Source organism: Haliotis cracherodii, unplaced genomic scaffold (genome assembly GCF_022045235.1).
Source record: "Haliotis cracherodii isolate W230 unplaced genomic scaffold, xgHalCrac1.p SCAF_16, whole genome shotgun sequence".
Lineage (NCBI taxonomy): Eukaryota > Metazoa > Mollusca > Gastropoda > Lepetellida > Haliotidae > Haliotis > Haliotis cracherodii.
Genome location: NW_027266271.1, coordinates 27,921,830 through 27,942,083, shown reverse-complemented (window position 1 = coordinate 27,942,083; position 20,254 = coordinate 27,921,830). Strand labels below are relative to the sequence as shown.

Below are 20,254 nucleotides of genomic sequence, written 5' to 3'. Positions count from 1 at the left end.
AATGATCCCATCTCTGCCCATCCATGGTGGGGGCACATGGTCCTTTGTACAGCACACAGGTCACAAATCAGGTGAAGTTGAGCAAGGTTGGTCTCGGAGAGTAGTGGATGGGTGTCTGCCTTAGGCAGCTTGGCTCCTGAGAGTTTCCAGGACTTTGGTCCTGCCCAATACATGTACTGACATTTATCCTCTGACATGTGACCTTGTTTGAAATGAGCCTCTGTTCACTCAGGAGAGAATGGGTACCCTGTAGGATGAGAAGGGTACCTTCTAGCGCGTCACAGGAAGCTTGGGTTGTATACATGAAAATTGAGTGAACACTGACCTATTGACTGATGCTTTTGGGCATGGAATTGGCACACTATAAATATGCTCCCATTTCTGCCCATCTAATGCTCCCACGTCTGTCCGTTATATACTCACCCCACTCCTGTCACTGCAGACGCTGTGCCGAGTGCGGTGCCCCACCCCACATCCACCCCTCTGAGATGGCTCACAGTCCCCAAGGGTGGTGTTCCAGTAGAAGCAGGCCTTGGGGACACAGGACTGAGTCTCACTAAGATGGGGACATGGGTTCCCCCCGGGGCCGGGCAGGGTCAGGATTTCTCGTGTCCTGTATCGTTTTCCTGAAATGGACATAGTAGTGTGCATGGGTATATACTTTTAACTCGTAGCCTGAGAACCAACTTCTTTAAGTCATTCTCCAATATTTTGCAACAATCCATGATGCTAGATTCATTCAAATAGTGAAACTGTATTACTCCTATCTCCGTTGCCTCGACATATTGTTAAACACTTTAGGTTCCAAGGCAGGATATGTTGGGACAGTCTAAGAGGCTAGCAGTAGTACACACTTATCTCAACTGCAGAAAACTTCAATCATGCACAGTCTATCAATACCTATGACATAGTCTGTCTTACAGACCCTGATACAAATATATCAACTACAGCCCATGCAAGTCTATAATGTTTGTCAAGTCTAGATTACTGCAGTATCAGAAGAGAATCACTGGGATCCCTTTTTATTATATTTTTATTAAGATAACTGAACAACTTTTTTTTCTGTACGATATGTTCATTTCAGAGACTATATGCTAGTCTACCTATGACATAACAAGTGAGTGAGTGAGTTAAAATATAAAGTCGCATCAGCATTTTTTCATCAGAAGATGACAATTCCCCCCAGCCCACACATAAGCAAAAGGCACCCCTTCAGCCATGGTCAATACATGTAACAAGTGTGGATGAAAAATCTTTCCTGGTTCTCAAGTAATGCTCCACAACTGTATGTAAATATGGATGGACAGACGGACAGACAGACAGACAATTGGACAGACCAAATAATGACTATATCCCCCCCTGCATGGACCAGAGTGACTATGAGTGGTTCTACCTGTGATTCCTAGACCTGTGTTGACCAGAGTGACAATGCGTGGCTCTACCTGTGATTCCTAGACCTGTGTGGACCAGAGGTGACTATGAGTGGTTCTACCTGTGATTCCTAGACCTGCGTGGACCAGAGTGACTATGAGTGGTTCTACCTGTGATTCCTAGACCTGCGTGGACCAGAGTGACTATGAGTGGTTCTACCTGTGATTCCTAGACCTGTGTTGACCAGAGTGACAATGCGTGGCTCTACCTGTGATTCCTAGACCTGTGTTGACTAGAGTGACAATGCGTGGCTCTACCTGTGATTCCTAGACCTGCTTGGACCAGAGTGACTTTGAGTGGATCTACCTGTGATTCCTAGGCCTGTGTGGACCTGAGGTGACTATGAGTGATTCTACCTGTGATTCCTAGACCTGCATGGACCAGAGTGACTATGAGTGGTTCTACCTGTGATTCCTAGACCTGCATGGACCAGAGTGACTATGAGTGGTTCTACCTGTGATTCCTAGACCTGCGTGGACCTGAGGTGACTATGAATGGTTCTACCTGTGATGTCTGGCAGCTGCCTCTTCTTGCCGTTGTCATCACAGGACCGATCCTCACACTGGCTCCAGGCCGTCCACTGCGACACCGAGCAGTGCCAGTTGCACTCCACGTGACATCGCTGGGAGATGAGGGGGCGCTTCTCCGTGTCACATCTCACTTCAGACACAGGGCGCTCAAGACCCTCCTCTAGAACATAATGAATTATGAAATGATTTTCCATACTTGCAAAATGTTAAAATTACCCTATTATCAAACACCAAGAGTACTGTAACCTACACTTTAGGTTTATCATCCTTGTTTATCATCCATGAAAACTTATGCCCATTGTTGGGGGTGTTCTGTCCAAAAGATTAAACAAGGGTCATAACTCTGTACAATGTACCTCATCAACATATTTATCCCTTAAAAGATGTATACAAAATGTCATCCTTCGATCCTTTTTGGCGTCCAGTAACACATGTCACCATTTACGTCAGAGTGAGTGAGTGAGTGAGTGAGTGAGTGAGTGAGTGAGTGAGTGATGCCACTTTGAACAGTATTTCTGTTACATCACAGCATGTTAGCTTGCTGTGGGAGGGTGTTGACCACTTCAGGGGTATGGTGCTGACAAACCAGGGATTTGCACCCATGATCATAGGTTTCTAGGGACACAGCTCTGCACAGTATATTCTGGTGCCTGATACAACTATGCCCCTGGGCCCATGTGGAGGAAGATGTGAGTCCTGGCTGATACTGACCGTCCACCTCGACACAGATGGCCTTCCTGCTCTGTATGCCAATGCCACAGTGAGAGTAGCCAGGGACTGGCTCGCAAGTGTTCCACCCGGACACAATCCACTTGGCCCTGCAATAACGGAGACCCAGGATATCATGATTGCACAAACATTTGTCTCATAAAGAGATAATAACTTCAAATAACTCAGAGATAGAAATTGGCACTAAAGTACTCATGGAAATGAAAAAAAACTGTTTTTTCGATCTCAGATTTTAAATAAATGCAGTTAATATACAAAATATATAAATATTTAAACAACTCAATTAGTATTAATTGGGCTTTCGCACAAATACAGCGTATCAAAGGTTTTTATGGCTTTTTACACGTAAAAGTGTGTAAAAATATGAACAAAACAGACTATTGTGAAACTGAGCATAACCAGGTGTTAGTAAATCAAGGTGAATGTCCATGACCTATGACACCTTGACAACAGGTGAAAACAGGTGCTTGAAACCCACGGGCATGTGATTTGTCAGTGGTTAGTGATTGGTGAGTGGCATTGTGGGATAGTGAATCATCGTCAAAATATCAGAACGTAAAAGTAACATATTCCCTTCTCAAACAACAACTTACATGTCATTATTATTAAGTACATAAACATAGATGTTATTTTTATTGTTGTTTGGATAACTTTTTTCCAGGCTAATTTGCATAATGCCTATAGCCTGTTTCTGCCATGTCAATTTGGACTTAGTTTTATTTTTGAATGTTGAAAGTGCCTACAAATTACCTCCTGTAAAGTACATTTTGTATTGAGCACTGAGATAAAACTAGCAAATCCAGACTAGTACTTTTCCAGTTGTTTTGTTATTTCGTATTTACATCTACGTAATGCTATGTGTCGATTATTAAATCCAGCAAAACAGTTTATTTTCATTTCCATGAGTACTTTAGTCCTACAGTCCTTGCTATACTGTCCAAATGGTAAGGTATCTCTGGTATGGTAAAGACCAGTAGACATTTGCCACTTGTAAGGGATTTGTTATAAGTTATCAGTATAAGCACTAGTGGATTAAACATGTCACTTTTTGTCGCTGTAATTGTGTTGATGTAGGTGTTGTTGTCATTTCCAATGATGGTAGACTACTGATGAAGGCTACAGTTAACTACCACAACACTTAAAGCCCAACTTAAGGCAGCTTAAGGTTTTGAAAAAATAAACTTGAACAGAAATTATTTTTATTCACCTGTCCAACTCTCCATACCTTCTACATGGCTTGAGATTGTTAACATCGTCTACATCCACCTTGATGACATCATGGAGTCTATCTGGGCACGGACGACCATTTCCGAGAGGAAGCTGTAACACTGACAGTGTGCGGATCATGTACCCCGAGTTGATGCCGTTTTCCCCGAAGCAGCTATTGTTGAATGGCTCTATCTGTGACCAGCCCGAGACGCCGCAGTCTTGTGGAATGATGCAGGATTGATGCTGATGAAGAAGGGGCTCGGTAACTTTGTCTGTGCAAAACCTGAAAAAGTGATTTGGTGTTGATGAAAGGCTCATGGACTTTGTTCATGTAAAAGCTGAATTCGTAGACTGATGTTGGTGGAAAAGGAACCAGAAGATATAGTTTAACACATTCCTGTGTTGGTGAAGAGCATCTAACAGTATCAATTCGGGACAGAGGTCATCCAGTTGTGGGTACTCAGGGCAGTGAGCACCTGAATTTTAACAGTTTGAGCAATGATAAACATTTATATCGTTTCTTTGCATGTTTTTAGATAGATCACAACAAGAGTGAGTGAGTTGGGTTTAACGCCCCTTTAACAGTATTCCAGTCATATCACGGCGTGTCAGCTTAATGTGGGAGGAAAGCCCAAAGTGATGCAGGTCTAGATCTCAGACGTTTACCACTTCGGTGAAACCCACGAGCATGGGTATGGTGCTGACAAACCTAGAAACATAATCGGGGTGAACTGGGATTCGAACCCACAAACATAGGTTTCTGGCGTGCCCAAGGGATGCAACTCTGCACAGCGAATCGCGGCGCCTTAGACGACTGGGCCACCCGGGCCCCCTGATCACAACAAGAAGAAAACAGCACTGGGTTTTATAATAATCATAATCATACCCTTGTCATTTGCTCCCACACAGTCCAACAGTCAGGTTCCCAAACCCCACAGAACTATACACATCCCACACACTGCTTTGATACTAGTAAGATAAGAAATGATACATCTCTCGCTATGTCCAGGTATCACAGTGGCTCATGTCCAAGTTTCCTTTACCACATGATGAGATATTGTTTTTAGCTTCTGGTCAGAATTTGAATATGGAAAAAAAAATAACAGTTCACACAGTAAAATTGGTTTACTTTCCCAAATTTTAGTCTCGAAAAACGCATCATCATGCCTTCTGATGCTTTCTATACTTTGTTCAGTGAATGAAGATCCTAGCTCTGCTGCTGCAGAACTGATATTGTCACTGTCAGGCAACACCTGCACTCTGCCGAACAATCCAAGCAATGATCAGTGGATAGTGTTTTGTTTTGCCTTATGGAGATTATGTACTAAAATGTGAGACAATTCATTTGAATCAATAGTTTTTCATCAAATAATATAGATATGAAGTACCAGATAAAAATGAAAAATACATAGAGGGTTATCAAATTCACTGTTTCTCTCATCGAGTGGCATGGTTAGAATTGATATTTTCACGAGGGACCAACGTTTTCTTTAATCATACATCGATCTAAACTAAAAATCTATATGCCCCTGAGTGATAAAATAAATTTGTTAACTGTATGCCATATCCAATTTTTCACCTTCCAATTACACACTCCAAGCTTACTAAATTGTGACCCAAGTGTCATGGCCGACCTGGTGTTATCATTCACACTGATAGTCTATGAGGGGAGATAGTGTTAGGAACAAATATACAGATATCAGATGTTGCTTCTAGCAGTATGAAGAAATTATTTGCATATTTGATTAAGAAAGAACTCTTCTTATTTCGTAAGCCGAAAGATAACTCCTTGTAATCTGTACACCATGTTTATACAAGTGGTACATTTCATTTCGCAATAATAACTTTTAGTTTCCAAGAATAAGCGTAACTGACAGATACAAATACCAGCGTGCCTAATGCTGAAGGTTGTGAGGATTGTGAAGACAATATTTCACACAAATCTGAATGTCAGTTCCCCAGATAAAGAGAAAGCTGACGTATTTCAGGATGTTTAATCTGCACTTCCTTTACACTTGCAGTGACGCTTATTAATATCTCTTCTCACCTGTACACAAAAAACGATTCCAAAATAGAATGACATAATTAGCCTGTCAGGCTTAAACAGAAAACTGTATTGCTTGTTTGATAGCTATACACATTAATCCCACTGGAGCCTGCTGGATTCCAATTACTTCAGAGGAACGGCCACTACAGGAAACACACATCCGATCCCTCCCACTGTAGACTACAGGGGAGGGATATGTGTTCAAGTTTTATATCTCGCAAGGTTTAGTCCACCCATGTACATATGTGAACAAGACAATCTTCCCATTAGCACTGTGCAAACATGCATCAAGGGATCGGATTATCATCTCCTACAATGGTGAAAACTCTTGTCGTTCTAAGTCTGTCCTAAATGTAAATAATCTATCAGTAATCACACTGAGAGCATGCTATATAGTCAGGAAGGCAGGAAGGAAGACACAGTGGAATGAATAATAAAAAATATTTTGTGGGGACTTTAAAAAGTAAAGATAAATCCTTTACAGATAATGACTATTTTTTAAATTGGCTAACAGGAGAGATTGGGTTGTATACCGGGTTGTGTTGTGGATAAAAGTTTGTGTAACCAACACATAACTTTACATTGTTAGTTACTGTCACGTGTATCTATCACGAACACATTTCAATCAACTCTTAGCAACAAAAAATGTCAAGCTCATATATAATATTGATATATATTTGAAAAGAAAACTGCTTGTTTAATGTAACATAGATATTGTGTTGTCCATGCCCAGCCTGTCCATGTACAAAAGTTTCATCTGATGAATCATGTTCTTGGCCATGAGGCTTTGGATACCGAATAAACTTCTTCTCAGAATCTTCATAACACAAGACAATGAATCCCCAATAAGTACTCTAACATGCAAATGATTTCTTTTGTTTAAAATGAAAATCTTAAAAATACTATTTTTTTTGTCTTGACTTCTGCCAGGTCCCCAATTTTATACCAAATAATTTGATACTGAGTTTATAGTTGCTGCTCCACCACACACTGCACTCGGACAGGCTTGAACTGGGTGAAGCTCTCGTAAAAGGTGACAAGCAGTCCCATGAAGCAGGTATCACTGACTCAGTGTTGAAGGTAAGAATTTCACATACACAATGCTACCTTCTTTCTGTGATGTCATCCTGTTGTTTTCTTTGCCCATATTTAGCAAGTTCCCAGATGATTAAAAGTCAAGTACTTAATTTTAGAGCGGTAACAAAAATCTATGTTGCAATATGATCACAGCATCGACAGTGCAGTCCCTATAAGATTACCGGTACATAGAGCTGTTGCAATCTGGGAGAGACATTGATTTCCATCTTCCAGAGAATGAATCAAGCCTAAATAGAACATATGTTGTAGCTAATCAGTGAAAATGCGTTGAGGCCTTTGATGTCAAGCTTAAGATTAACCGTGTGTTTACTAAGAGATGTGTTTAAACTCAATTCTGTAATAACTGGTGCCTGAAATTGAAATCCTCTAATGGGCTGACAGGCTTTTCCAAATAATTACCTGCACCCTTACGTTTAGCCGAAACATGTCTTAAACAGAATAAAACACCACTTATTTGGGTAGTTTATTGTTTAAAGAACTAAAATTTATCAACTGTTCAGTGATTGATTATCCATAATCCCATGCAGCAATAAGTAGCATTTAAATTCATGTTTTATATCAATTTGCTTCAGTTAAATCACATTGTTTTGTTGGACGGCAGTATGTAACGGCAGAGGAAGAGCAACAGTGTTCATTTTGTTTGACTGCAGTATGTAACTAAAGGCCCTACACTGAGCAACAGGTGAACATGTGGTTAGGAAACTCACAGGGATTGCTCATGTCTATGTCCAGAGACGGACACAGTCAGACATAGGCAGGCAGACACAGACAGACACCGGCAGACACAGTCAGACACAGACAGACACAGGCAGACACAGACATACAGACACAGTCAGACACAGACAGACACAGACATACAGACACAGTCAGACACAGACAGACACAGGCAGACACAGACAGACACAGGCAGACACAGGCAGACCCAGGCAGACACAGGCAAACACAGGCAGACCCAGGCAGACACAGGCAGGCAGACACAGGCAGACACAGGCAGACACAGACACAGGCAGACACAGACAGACACAGACATACAGACACAGACATACAGACACAGGCAGACACAGACATACAGACACAGGCAGACACAGACATACAGACACAGGCAGACACAGACATACGGACACAGACATACAGACACAGACATACAGACACAGGCAGACACAGACACAGGCAGACACAGACATACAGACACAGACAGACAGACACTAATGCCTGCATGCATAAGACAACAGTTTACAGCACGGACACAGTGGTTTGAATGTGTGTTGAGAAATCCTGTGGTTTGAGATGGTTGACATTTACTTGCCATATTTCAAATAAGGGAATAACATTCAATTATTCGACAAGTTTAAAGATACTTTTACACCGATAATTGATGTTGATGTGCCATCTTGTTTCAAAGAATCATGTTTCAAAGGATATATAATTTGAACAGCGTCATGATGTCAGCCCATTATGATGTCACTCAAAAAGTGTACTTTATTGCAGGATTAAGTACAGTCGGCACCTTTGATCTTTTAGCAAACCTTCTTCGAATGTTTCCTCTCAATATATGGCCTCACAATACAGACTCGTATCACACAGAGTATTACGATGCATCGAACATCCTCACATCTCATTGGACGCCTGCCTCCGTGATAAAGCATCTGCCTGGAGAGTGGTCCTACAAAGTTATTGTTTCTATGCCCTAGCCACATCATACCAAAAGGCTTTAAAAGATGGTACTTCTTGTTACCCTGCCTGTGCTTGACTGTTTGGCTAGGAGTCAGTCTACTGTGTCTGAGTGGGATATTCATGTTAAACTACAGCATGGTATCACAGTGGGCCAGCACTATAAAACTCTCATTAAGTCTGAACTAACACAAGCAGCCACACACACACTCATGCATAATATTTTATGATGGCAATAATCTTGATTTCGACGTGAAACCCCATTTCACCTCACCTTACATCTTATTGCTGTAGACTTTTTAAAGTCTTTCATCTTCCGTCAGCCCCACTACAAGTGTATCTCTGGCAGAGAGATCTCATGCTCAGTCACTCTGCTGGAAGTAGGAGCTCAAGCTGACTGTAAACCATCCTTTTCTTAGGAACCTGAATTTAACTAGGGCTGGGACGGGTAACTCAGGTACTCGGGTCTGGTGGATACTGAGTAGGATCTGGGTACCCAGAGGACTACCCGGACCCGTAGAACTCTAGAATGTTTGCATTCCTTCTGACTTTATATGTTGGCATAAAGATGAAACTTCAGTCAGCTTCAGTGTATGCATGACCAGATCGTTTTACACGAGTATCTAAATACATTTTGCCAGGGCTACCGTCAAACTCTTCCCAGTCGGACATTTGGACCTATCTCTTGAGACCTACAGCGGATACCCGGGTAGGGTCGGGTAATCGGGGGATGGGTACCCGGGTGGTAAATTTGGACTCGTCCCAGCCCTAATTTGAACTCATATTTGCCAGGCTCTGTTTGAAATATTCATAGCATCAAGCTTCACACCACTCTCCCACTGTGGTGCAATGACTATTTGAAGAATGATCTGATTATTAATCGAGTGAATTCAGTTCACAACCACAGAATGTTGCATAAACATACTTCTTTCTTCAGTCTATCAAGCCCACAAAACTGAGGTCCTTCAATCAAGTGCTACAATCACAAAAACCTTGTTTCTTCTCCACTCTATATGTGACATCAATATCTTTTGAAAAGGCTGATATACTGATGAATGCAGGTCATTAACGACAATAAATCAATGGCTACTGTTAGTCTCATGTCAAAGATCATATGGAAACAAGCTATGTATTATCTTCCTGTTAATGAAAGATTGTGAGTGAGTGCGTGAGTGCGTGCGTGCGTGCGTGCGTGCGTGCGTGCGTGCATGCGTGCGTGCGTGCGTGAGTGAGTGAGTGAGTGAGTGAGTTGGATTTAACACTACAAAATTTCATTTATATCACGGCATCATGGCTTTATGTGGGAAGAAAGTCCGAAGTAATGCAGGTCTCAACTGTTTATGACTTCAGTTACACCCACAAGCACCGGTATGGTGCTCACAAACCTAGAAACATAATCAAGGCAAACCAGGATTCAAACACACAATCATAGTGACACAACTCTGCACAGCAAATTGAATGACTGTTTATGATGTCATTTTTTGGCTTGAGCAATTAAGTCTGCTTTGAAAAACATTTCAGTAGTCATGTGAGGGAGAACAAAGGGTCAGGGAAATCCACTGAGGGACCATACATCATGATCAGGTTAAATCCCATGATCAGCAGATCCTGGCAGAGTCAGCAGATCCTGACACAATCAGCAGATCCTGACACAATAAGCAGACCCTGACAAATTTTCAGCAGATCCTGATATAATCAGCAGACCCTGACATAATCAGCAGGTTCTGACAATCAACAGACCCTGACACAATCAGCAGATCCTGACACAATAAGCAGATCCTGATATAATAAGCAGACCCTGACACCATCAGCAGATACTGACAATCAGCAGACCCTGACACAATCAGAAGACCCTGACACAATCAGCAGACCTTGACAAAATCAGCAGATCCTGACACAATCAGCAGACCCTGACACCCTCAGCAGATCCTGACACAATCAGCAGATCATGTAACAATCATCAGACCCTGACACCATCAGCAGATCCTGACACATAAGGACACAAGTGTGCACAGGAAGCTGTGGAGACCATCCCTTATTGGTGGTGTTACTCTTACCACTGAACAGTGTACCTATTATAAAAGAAATGTTCAGACTATATTAAAGCCCACAAAAAGCAACAGATGTACATATTTCTATGATTAATTGTATTTTAACATTAAACTGATAAACTTCAAGACCCATCATTGAAAGCCATGGAGCTGACTAAAGTAGTCATTGAAGATAACTAGGAATCTTTAAGTTTTGTTATAACTGCTGAGAAGCAGATTCACAAATCACCACTGCTAGGAGATTCTTCAGTGATGACGTACTGCACTGTGTCATATTGATATAAGACTCAGACATTATGCTAACTTTGCATCTTATGTGTTCTTTCATGCAAGGGCAATTCTTTTCATGTCTTTGTTCGTTTAACTGGTGTTCTGACACTGTTATGGTAGCTAACTATCTTCTAACCTAACACATCAAGTCGAGCTTATCTTCTTCTGCATCAAATCAGGTCGATCTCAACACACCTTGGCATGTGTTGCTGGGAAGGATTATAAGAATCACCCCAAAAACAAAACTTTATGAGAGGCTGTTAATGTGGGACCATGGAGGAAGGTGTTAGCCTGATAAATAAATATGTCTTACGCCGTCAATCCTACTTACAATGCCTTGGTTCCTCAAGGAAACCATTACCTTATCAATAAGTAATTCCTACATTTTGAATAATGTCAACAGCCTATATACGTCAGTTGTGAAACTGTATTATAAATAACCCAAAGTGCTACGCACACTATTGTCTGGACAGAACTGCTAATCTTGCTGCAGTCAGCATCTCATAGCATCTTAAATTACCTTCATTGCAATTTGATTGTCAATTTTTGAAATTTTGCCAAGTTTTAATATCATAATGCTCATTTTAAACAAATGTTTGGAATTCAGAAAATAATATGTACCAAGATGATTTCAGATGGAAGATTCACTTCTACACATGGTAATTAATGCAAGATTTGGGTTGGTTGGTTGGTTTGTTGTCTTACGCCGCACTCAGCAATATTCCAGCTATATGACGGCAGTCTGTAAATAATCGAGCCTGGACCAGACAATCCAGTGATAAATATCATGAGCATCAATCCGCGCAATTGGGATCGATGACATGCATCAACCAAGTCAGCGAGTCTGACCACCCGATCCCGTTAGTCGCCTTTTTTGACAACCATAGTCACCTTTTACGGCAAGCATGGGTTGCTGAAGACCTATTCTACCCCGGAAAATTAATGCAGGACCGTCCACTACACAAATGGTTATGAGAACCAGATCCATCTACTTGTGGAGGTAACAAGGCATGGCAGCCTGGAAGGCCACCTGTAACAGCATCGACAGATACCAGCATCACACACCTGCCCAGTATATTGGGCCATCATCAGCTGAAACCTGATACGTTTTCTCCTGCATAAACCCACCACATTATTCTAATAATAATCAGCGAATATGTTTTACTGGAGAATGTTGTGAATATATATATCAGTAAGACTCCGCCCATGGCCAGTGCCTGAAACAACTGCCTGACTGCCTATGACTTTTCTGTCAGACTGCCTGAAATGTTCCGCCAAATGTCTGGCAGAAAATTTTAAGATTACTTACGTATTCATGTTTATCATAACTCCTTGTAGATTCTCAAGATATTATTTTCATTATTTAAACTGAATCAAGACGCAAATTGTCTCCTAATTATTATTTTCAGATTTTTCAATATTTATTATGTCTGAAAGCGGGCAGGTAATTTTGAAGATGGGCAGGCGATGCTAATAAGTCACCTGCCCAACTGTCTTGTTGGGTTTATAAATTTTTTTAAACACTGCCACTTGCATATACAAATTTGTAATGATAAATGACAAGTATGATTTCCTAAAATAACTTAAATGGATGGAAAAGAGTAAGTGATCGAGTTTGGTCTAACACTGCCTTGGCCAGTACTTCAGCTATATTGCAGTATGTTGACATACACCACTGAAACCCAGGAGCACAGATATGGTGCTGTGAAATTAAGGATTATTGACACAGCAAAACAAGGATTCAAACCCAATATAGAATAAGAAACGATCTGCCGTGTAAAACCAATTTTATGAAACGAGTGAATAGTTGGGGTTTATGACGAGCAAAACCGAGTCAGATACTACAACTATTCAGGAGTGTCATAAAGTTTGTTTTACACGGGAGCGACTTTAGTATTTATTTATTACTTGCCATTTATAACGTTTTTAGAATTATACTGTTGAGTCTGAATAGGCTGACACCTTCACGATCCACAGCATAATCCAATTGAGTTCAACATAATAATACTTCAGGCATGTCAAAAGTTGACATATATGAATTTAATACCGTACAATGGTCTACCTTCAGAATTCAGGTGTCTGTTTCACAAAATTATCGTAGCGCTAAGGTTAACGCAACTCACATACCTTAACATAGACTTACCACTGTCATTGCTTTTCAGTACGATCACAGTGTTGAACGGGGCCTTGCACCTCAAAGTTTACAATCACTTCACAATACCTGATGACGTAATTTGTGGAATTTTGTTGCAAGATCCATCGGCTGAAACAATGCCATGTGACGTCAGCCTAGCAACAAGGTTGCTTGGGTCATCGAGTGTGCATAAGCTGCTCTCAGTGATCTATCATCTCCACCCTCAATGTCGTTGAATAAGCCAAGGAGGGATGTCGAGAGCTTTTAATATTTGTACGTAAAACGTGTTACGAGAGTACATAAGCACGCATTTTGGTATTACACAATGTGTAATGCAGCTGTATGTTTATTAAACGGGTGATCTCTTCACGGGCAAGTAATAAATAAGCCTCTCACATTGTATCTATGTGTGGAATAGAACCTGGACCTTCAGGCTGACTGACCACTTGGCTACCCCCCCCTTTAAACCCTTAAATATCGAATCCCATGGACACTCTCTTAGTGAGATTATAACAAAAGATCCTTGGAGGGCAGACAAGCAACAACCTCTCTGAGCTGTGAGCAATCGCCACCACCAGCTACCATAGGCAAGGCATCTGGGGATCAATCACTGCATAAGTGAAAACACCATTTCAATTCTATTGAATTAGTACCACTAATCCTTTATAAAACCCAACTGACCCCTTTCCCTGGGTCAGCAGATGACACAGCAGACTGCTGGGCACATAGATGGTATGTAAAAGAGTTTTAGTACACAATTATTGTACGTCCGGTCTTTGGCTCGTAAGTTTATAATCATCGGCAATTTCCGGAAGTAATCGTAAATGTCAATTTTTTCCTATTTTAAATAAAGCCTTTTTCTGCAATTTATAACATTGGCAGAACTAATTAATTTCCATATTCAGTTTATCAAATAGTAGTATTTTCCCTTTTCATTATTTCGTAACGAAAATGTTCCAAATTTTCTCATGGTGCATTTTTTGTTATCATCTCATCTCACGCCAAGCTCATGCTGATGTAGTGTCTTTTCCCAGCAAGCCATTTTCAACGTTTATACTTCATTTCCCAGAAAATAACGAGTAAGTACGCTCCCCATGCTGGCATCCTATTACTGTTATGGTTGTGATTTGTTTGCATAGACAAGATAGTTGTATTTGCTGTAGTTATATTTTGTGAACTGCAATGTGCCGTGAGACTGCTATCCTCGTGCATCCCGTGCCATGTGACTATTCTGTTTGGTGCATATGTTAGCAGAATTGAGTGTTGTCATCCGAATGTATTTGCGCTTTCATATAGTATTTTAGTTACTGTGTTAAACACAGTACATAAAATAATTTTAAATGACCATTACCAGTCATAACCTGTAGCTTAGCATAGGTGTTTCATGCAAAACACGAGTTAGCTCCCTTTGCCCTTTGTTTACAATGGTTTCGCTAGTAATAGCCCTCGTGCACTTTCAGTTGTTTATGTCATAGTCTCATCTAAATTTATATACTTATGAACTGTTAAAAGACTTTATTGCTATTTAACATTAAAGTAATCATAACGTTTTAGCTTCTGTAGTAAACTGTAATCCGATAGCACTTACCACGTGGGCGATGTAAACACAGGAGTTACTTCCCTTAGCTTCAGGAATTGTCAACTGTGTCTCGTGTCGTTTTGGATGATGATGTCGAGATGTTGCAAAAGCAGTGAATTAGTTTTTCTTTTTGTATTTTAACCTAGTCCGTGAACCTAAATGTTTTACTTGGTAGACTGATAATAATATCACAACATAGACTGTGTCGTGTTGCATTAGTGATTATTCGTTGGAGACAAAACCATAACAGTAGTTTTGTTTTCCTGCATAGGAGTCACCATGGAGATGTGTTGCTCCATCTGAAGTGTCTCAGCTGTTTGTAGACTCCTTGGGGGTGAGTGCTGATCAACAGCTACATTAATAATATTTCAACTTTTAATTACCTAGTCACTGTCCATTTATTTATTATCAGTATTACCGGTAAGTTGTATTTAACTATATCATTCTATTTCATCAACCTGTAATTTCATATAACATTCCTTAGTTGTCACCATGCTGGTATGAACTATTCAGAGTAGGATATGTTGGGTTATCATATAATTGAAATGTATTTTCATCCTGGTGACTGTAACATCCTGACGGGAGTAATATCTAAGTCTGAATATTATTGTATGAAGTTTGTTATGAATTGAAATGCTTTTTCACCATAATAACTTATGTACACTGTTACCATATGGCCATGTTTATAAGAAATGTTATATGTATTTGTTTGAGGTTACGCCATGGGTGGCTACGATTCTAGCTACTACGGCGAATAAACAAGATTGAAGAGAGATATTTTGCTTGGTCCTCTTTAACTCCCCACAGGTAGATAAGGAGGTGGCACTGATTAATGACTGTTATAATTTATTTTATATTTCCTGTTTGAAGAAGAAATTGCTAAGTGCTTGCTGTTTGTACTACAGATGTTCGACATGTATCCTGTCTGTGAAATTGATGTCAATATTGATGCTTAAACTTGTCATCAATGTCCATGTGCAGTAGGATTAGGCATCAACTGTGAGTCAGTGTTACACCAGATGCGATATGGACATGAGCGGACTGTGAAGGCTAGACTAACATCTAGTCTCTGAAATGAACATATCGTACAGAAAAAACAGTTGTTCAGTTATCTTAATAAAAATATAATAAAAGGGAGCCCAGTGACACTCTCCATTTTCAGATACTGCAGTAATCTAGACTTGCCAAACATAATAGACTTGCATGGGCTGTATTTGATATATAATTGTATCAGGGTCTGTAAGACAGACTATGTGAAGGCCTCCTGCCCAACCTTACTAAACAGGAACAAGACTCTAGTCAGGTGGTAGTCCTTGCAAGCAGAATTCAAGGAAGTCCTTCACAACTCATTTTGTTTGTCTGTGACTCAGAGTTGATGAAGGATAGCAATCTATCAGGTAATGATTACACTACTGCACTGAGGGAATGCCTGACACAAGCGATATCACAGGCTAGACATGGCGGTACACCATGGGAGTATAATCCCTCTCTTTACACTTTGAATTCACATGACATTACATTTATTTGTTTGTTTGTTTGTTGTTTAACACGGCCCTCAGCACTCTTCCAGCTATATGATGGCAGTCTGTAAATAATAAAGTCTGGATCAGACAATCTTGTGTTTGACATCAAGAGCATCGATCTAAGCAAATTGAATATGATGACATGCTTCAACCAAGTCAGAGAGCCTGACCACCCGATCCTGTTAGTCACCTCTTGCCACAAGAACGGGTTACAGAAAACAAGTTCTAACCCGGATCTTCACAACGATAATAACATCGGAATCACAATGTACATTTGTCTGGGCTTCAGTGTTTCTGCTGATTACATTACATTATATTATTCTCATCTTGTTGAGACATGACAGAGCGCATTAATATTATATGACAGGGTTTGCTGTATGTGATGTCATTCATTGGCTGCTCGGAGACCTTGTGGTGCCTATGGATGTCCATCAGTGAGGATAAACCAGCAGGCGTCCATTAGTCATCATACTTTCCCACAAACACGGGGCAAATCAGTATAGGGTCATAGCTGAACATACATGATAAAAAAACAAATCTTGTCTGAAAGCTCAATAAATCTGGCAATAGAGTTGTTTTACCTGACATATTGTCTTCAAACTAGTTATTTCCGTAGAAGTTACAACCTTGAGTGATTGAATACCACTCTACACCACAGACATCAAAATATTACAACTACATCACAACAGCTTGAAAATAATTACATCTGGATTGGTTACCATGGTTACAAGTGAACACATAAGCAATGTGCCAAACCATTTGGGTACAGAACACTTTATCAGCCAAGTCACATAGCCGGACCACCCAATCCCCACTCTAACATAAGGTGCTTGGGACATATTCGAACATGAAATTTGACCACCGGAAACACAGATTCAACATGGCTATTGGGTCTCTGCAAGTACCGTCACATTGTCTAGTTCAATGTTTTATTTCAGTACGGATAGACCACGGGCCTTTGTGTACATACATATGGCATTACAAACCAGTGTGCACGACATACATGTAAGCAATAACACATGGACATTACATATAGCACATATTGAGTGATAGATATATTCTCAGATTCCCTCATAAACTAAGGATATCGGATCTTTCCACATTTTCATTGTAAAATATTTTGCTGTGTTAATAGTTATTTATTTGGACTTAAATAGCAGTAAGTCAAACGTCTGTAAGTTTGGGTATTAATATTACTTTGACTTGGATACATTTGTCTCAGGTGGGTACAGGTTGGACATTCCAGCAGAAAGTGGTCTTCATTGTCAGTATAATCGGAGTTACATACGTTACATTTTCTAAATTCCTGCAGAATATTAAACTGCCAGACAACACATAGTACATTTATCTGATTCAAGAAATGTGTAACATGTAATCTGTTGTGTACTGTAACAATCAGAAAGAAACACAACATATAGCATACACACATTTACATGCAGAAACTGCCCTGCCAACAAGAACAAACACATGACATCTACACGCAGAAACTGCCCTGCCAACAAGAACAAACACATGACATCTACACGCAGAAACTGCCCTGCCAACAAGAACAAACACATGACATCTACACGCAGAAACTGCCCTGCCAACAAGAACACATGATATCTACACGCAGAAACTGCCCTGCCAACAAGAGCAAACGCATGATATTTTGGGGGAAACTTTTCAAATTTGTTATGAAACTTAATGACAGCAATGGAAAACTTGCTGTGGATGCAGACAATATAAAGTATAGAGATTTGGCAATTAATTGTGGCAATCCTTCTAACTGGTGGAGCAAATGTATAATCATGATAATATCTACAGCACATTTTGTAATGTCCCCAGACATTTGCACTCTATATGGTTACCTACAAATCTGTAGGAAATAAGCCTTGGTAGGATCTCTGAACCCTCTAATACCATCAGAAGTCATACCTGAGAACTTCATGCTGTTGCAAGTTCAGGATGTGAAGTGTTCAGGCCTAGAAACCCTTTCACTGAACATTCTAAAACACGTTTCCAAAAACCAATATTTTGTAGTTCTGGCCAAAAGGGCCTTTCTCATACATTTCCTCAGTTCTGAAATGAACCCATGAAAACATACACTCACATCCACAGACATATAACTCAACATTTGCTAAGGACCAGAGTAGTCATCTTTAGTCAAATGTGTGGTTCTTAGTAAATGTTGAGTGGTATAGAACCCTGTTTTTGTTTGTTTGTTTGTTGTTTAACGCCGCAATCAGCAATATTCCAGCTGCATGTGGACAGTCTGTAAATAATCAAGTCTGGACCAGCCAATCCAGTGACTGACATCATGAGCATCGATCCAGACAATTGGGATACGATGACATGCATCAACGAAGTCAGTAAGCCTGATCACCCGATCCCATTAGTCGCCTCTTACGACAAGCACAGTATTCTTTTACGGCAATCATGGGTGGCTGAAGACCTATTCTACCCTGGATTTTCAGAGAAATGTTCTTATTGTATGTTGAATGTAGAAATGAAACATGAGACTCACTTGAGTTTAGTTATTGTGCCTTTGCTGGTGAGGCAGTTGATCACCCGTTTTTGGTATCCAATGAGAGGATGAGTTTTCACGTTTTCCCTGAATGTGTTTTCGAACGGCTGGCAGGGTTCCCAGGGTTCCAAGGAATATGAGTACGATTCAGTGCAGTTTTCACAAGGCAACATCATAGAAAATGCCTGACAATGTTTCCCCCCATGTCTTGGAGGCACAATAATCCGTCTTGTCTTTGACCGATTTGGAATACGACATGTTGAATCACATTTACTCCAACTGGAATATACAGAAACTATACAATCTTGCTTACATAGCAACTCACATGGTTGAGTCCTGTTTGGTTTTCGTTCATGTACTTGACATAAGTGCTCCTCAACTTTAATATGGCTGTCTCGACGTTCACAGATAACTTTTCGTGTTTGAACTCCATTATATTTCCCACACACTTTACTCCCAGGGGAGAGTTTGCAAGTGCTCCAGGGAGATACGGACCACACAACGTCAACTGCTTGTGACCAAGAGTCACGTTCACCGTAGTTCTTGTCCAGAATAACACTCTCTGCATTGCAGTCTTTATAACAAGTTTCAAATTCTGAAGGTTTGTGGAACGATCCACAATAGGAATAATGTACAGGGTGTCCTCTGTCACTCTGACACCACACTTCTCGATACTGTGTTCCTCCAAACCCGCAGCGCTCATTTTCACATGCACCCCAAGGACCTGCAATGAATAAAACAACGTGAAAATACCTGAAAAACTTTCAATATACATTTGAAAACAAGGACAAAATAGTAATATATATTTATACTCATATTTAAAGAAGATTACTTATAGATGTAATATGACAAGCAGATCTTGACTGTTTCCTTCAATAAATGCCTTTAAATGTATTTTAAAACTACCCATTACCACCTCAGGGCTAAAAGTCATGAATCATACATAAAGCGTATTTTGATTCAAGTAAAACGTTTGTATCAATATTCCGACTGCAATTCCTTGACAAATAATTCACAGCAATGCTGCCTCAAGATATATGAAACTAAATCTTGGACAAGTGAAGTGTCTTTCAAGAACTGTACATCAAGCAGATTACTAAATCACTCCCTGTGGATAAGCTGATGCCCCTTCAACCCAAGAAAACTTACAAAGATTACATTATGGGAATACTAACAGTTAAATCATCACATGATTGCAAGTCGTCTGGTGGATCTTTTCTCCATGCTCTACTTGAAATCAATGCATGACTTGGCTATAAAACTATATCTTGTGTGAGTAGAGTTTTACTCCAATGAGGCATTATCTTTCACCAAGAGGGAGTTATTTCTTGTCAGACTTCTTCACGGCTTGTGAACGGCAGGTACATATTACACGCTGCTATATGATTATCTCCAATACTTAAAGAGGGTAAAGCTATACAGTACTCTATGTTTATAACGAACATGCTTACAACAAAGTGATGGATATAACAAACT

At 40.3% G+C, this 20,254-nt stretch overlaps 1 protein-coding gene across 7 annotated transcripts in view; it reads right to left on the bottom strand.

Moving 5' to 3' along the window:
* Window positions 1–20,254, bottom strand: part of LOC139464043 (thrombospondin type-1 domain-containing protein 7A-like) — a 402,501-nt gene that overhangs the window by 83,062 nt on the left and 299,185 nt on the right. For 5 of the 7 annotated variants that reach the window (XM_071245558.1, XM_071245560.1, XM_071245559.1 and 2 more), the window contains 5 exons: window positions 18,779–19,502; window positions 3,916–4,182; window positions 2,673–2,779; window positions 1,936–2,121; window positions 424–626 (listed from right to left, as the gene is read on the bottom strand). In XM_071245558.1, the coding sequence (XP_071101659.1) occupies window positions 424–626; window positions 1,936–2,121; window positions 2,673–2,779; window positions 3,916–4,182; window positions 18,779–19,502 (1,487 nt within the window). Of the gene's footprint in view, window positions 1–423; window positions 627–1,935; window positions 2,122–2,672; window positions 2,780–3,897; window positions 4,183–18,778; window positions 19,503–20,254 lie in introns of all 7 variants that reach the window. The other 2 variants (XM_071245564.1, XM_071245563.1) reach the window with 1 other exon arrangement.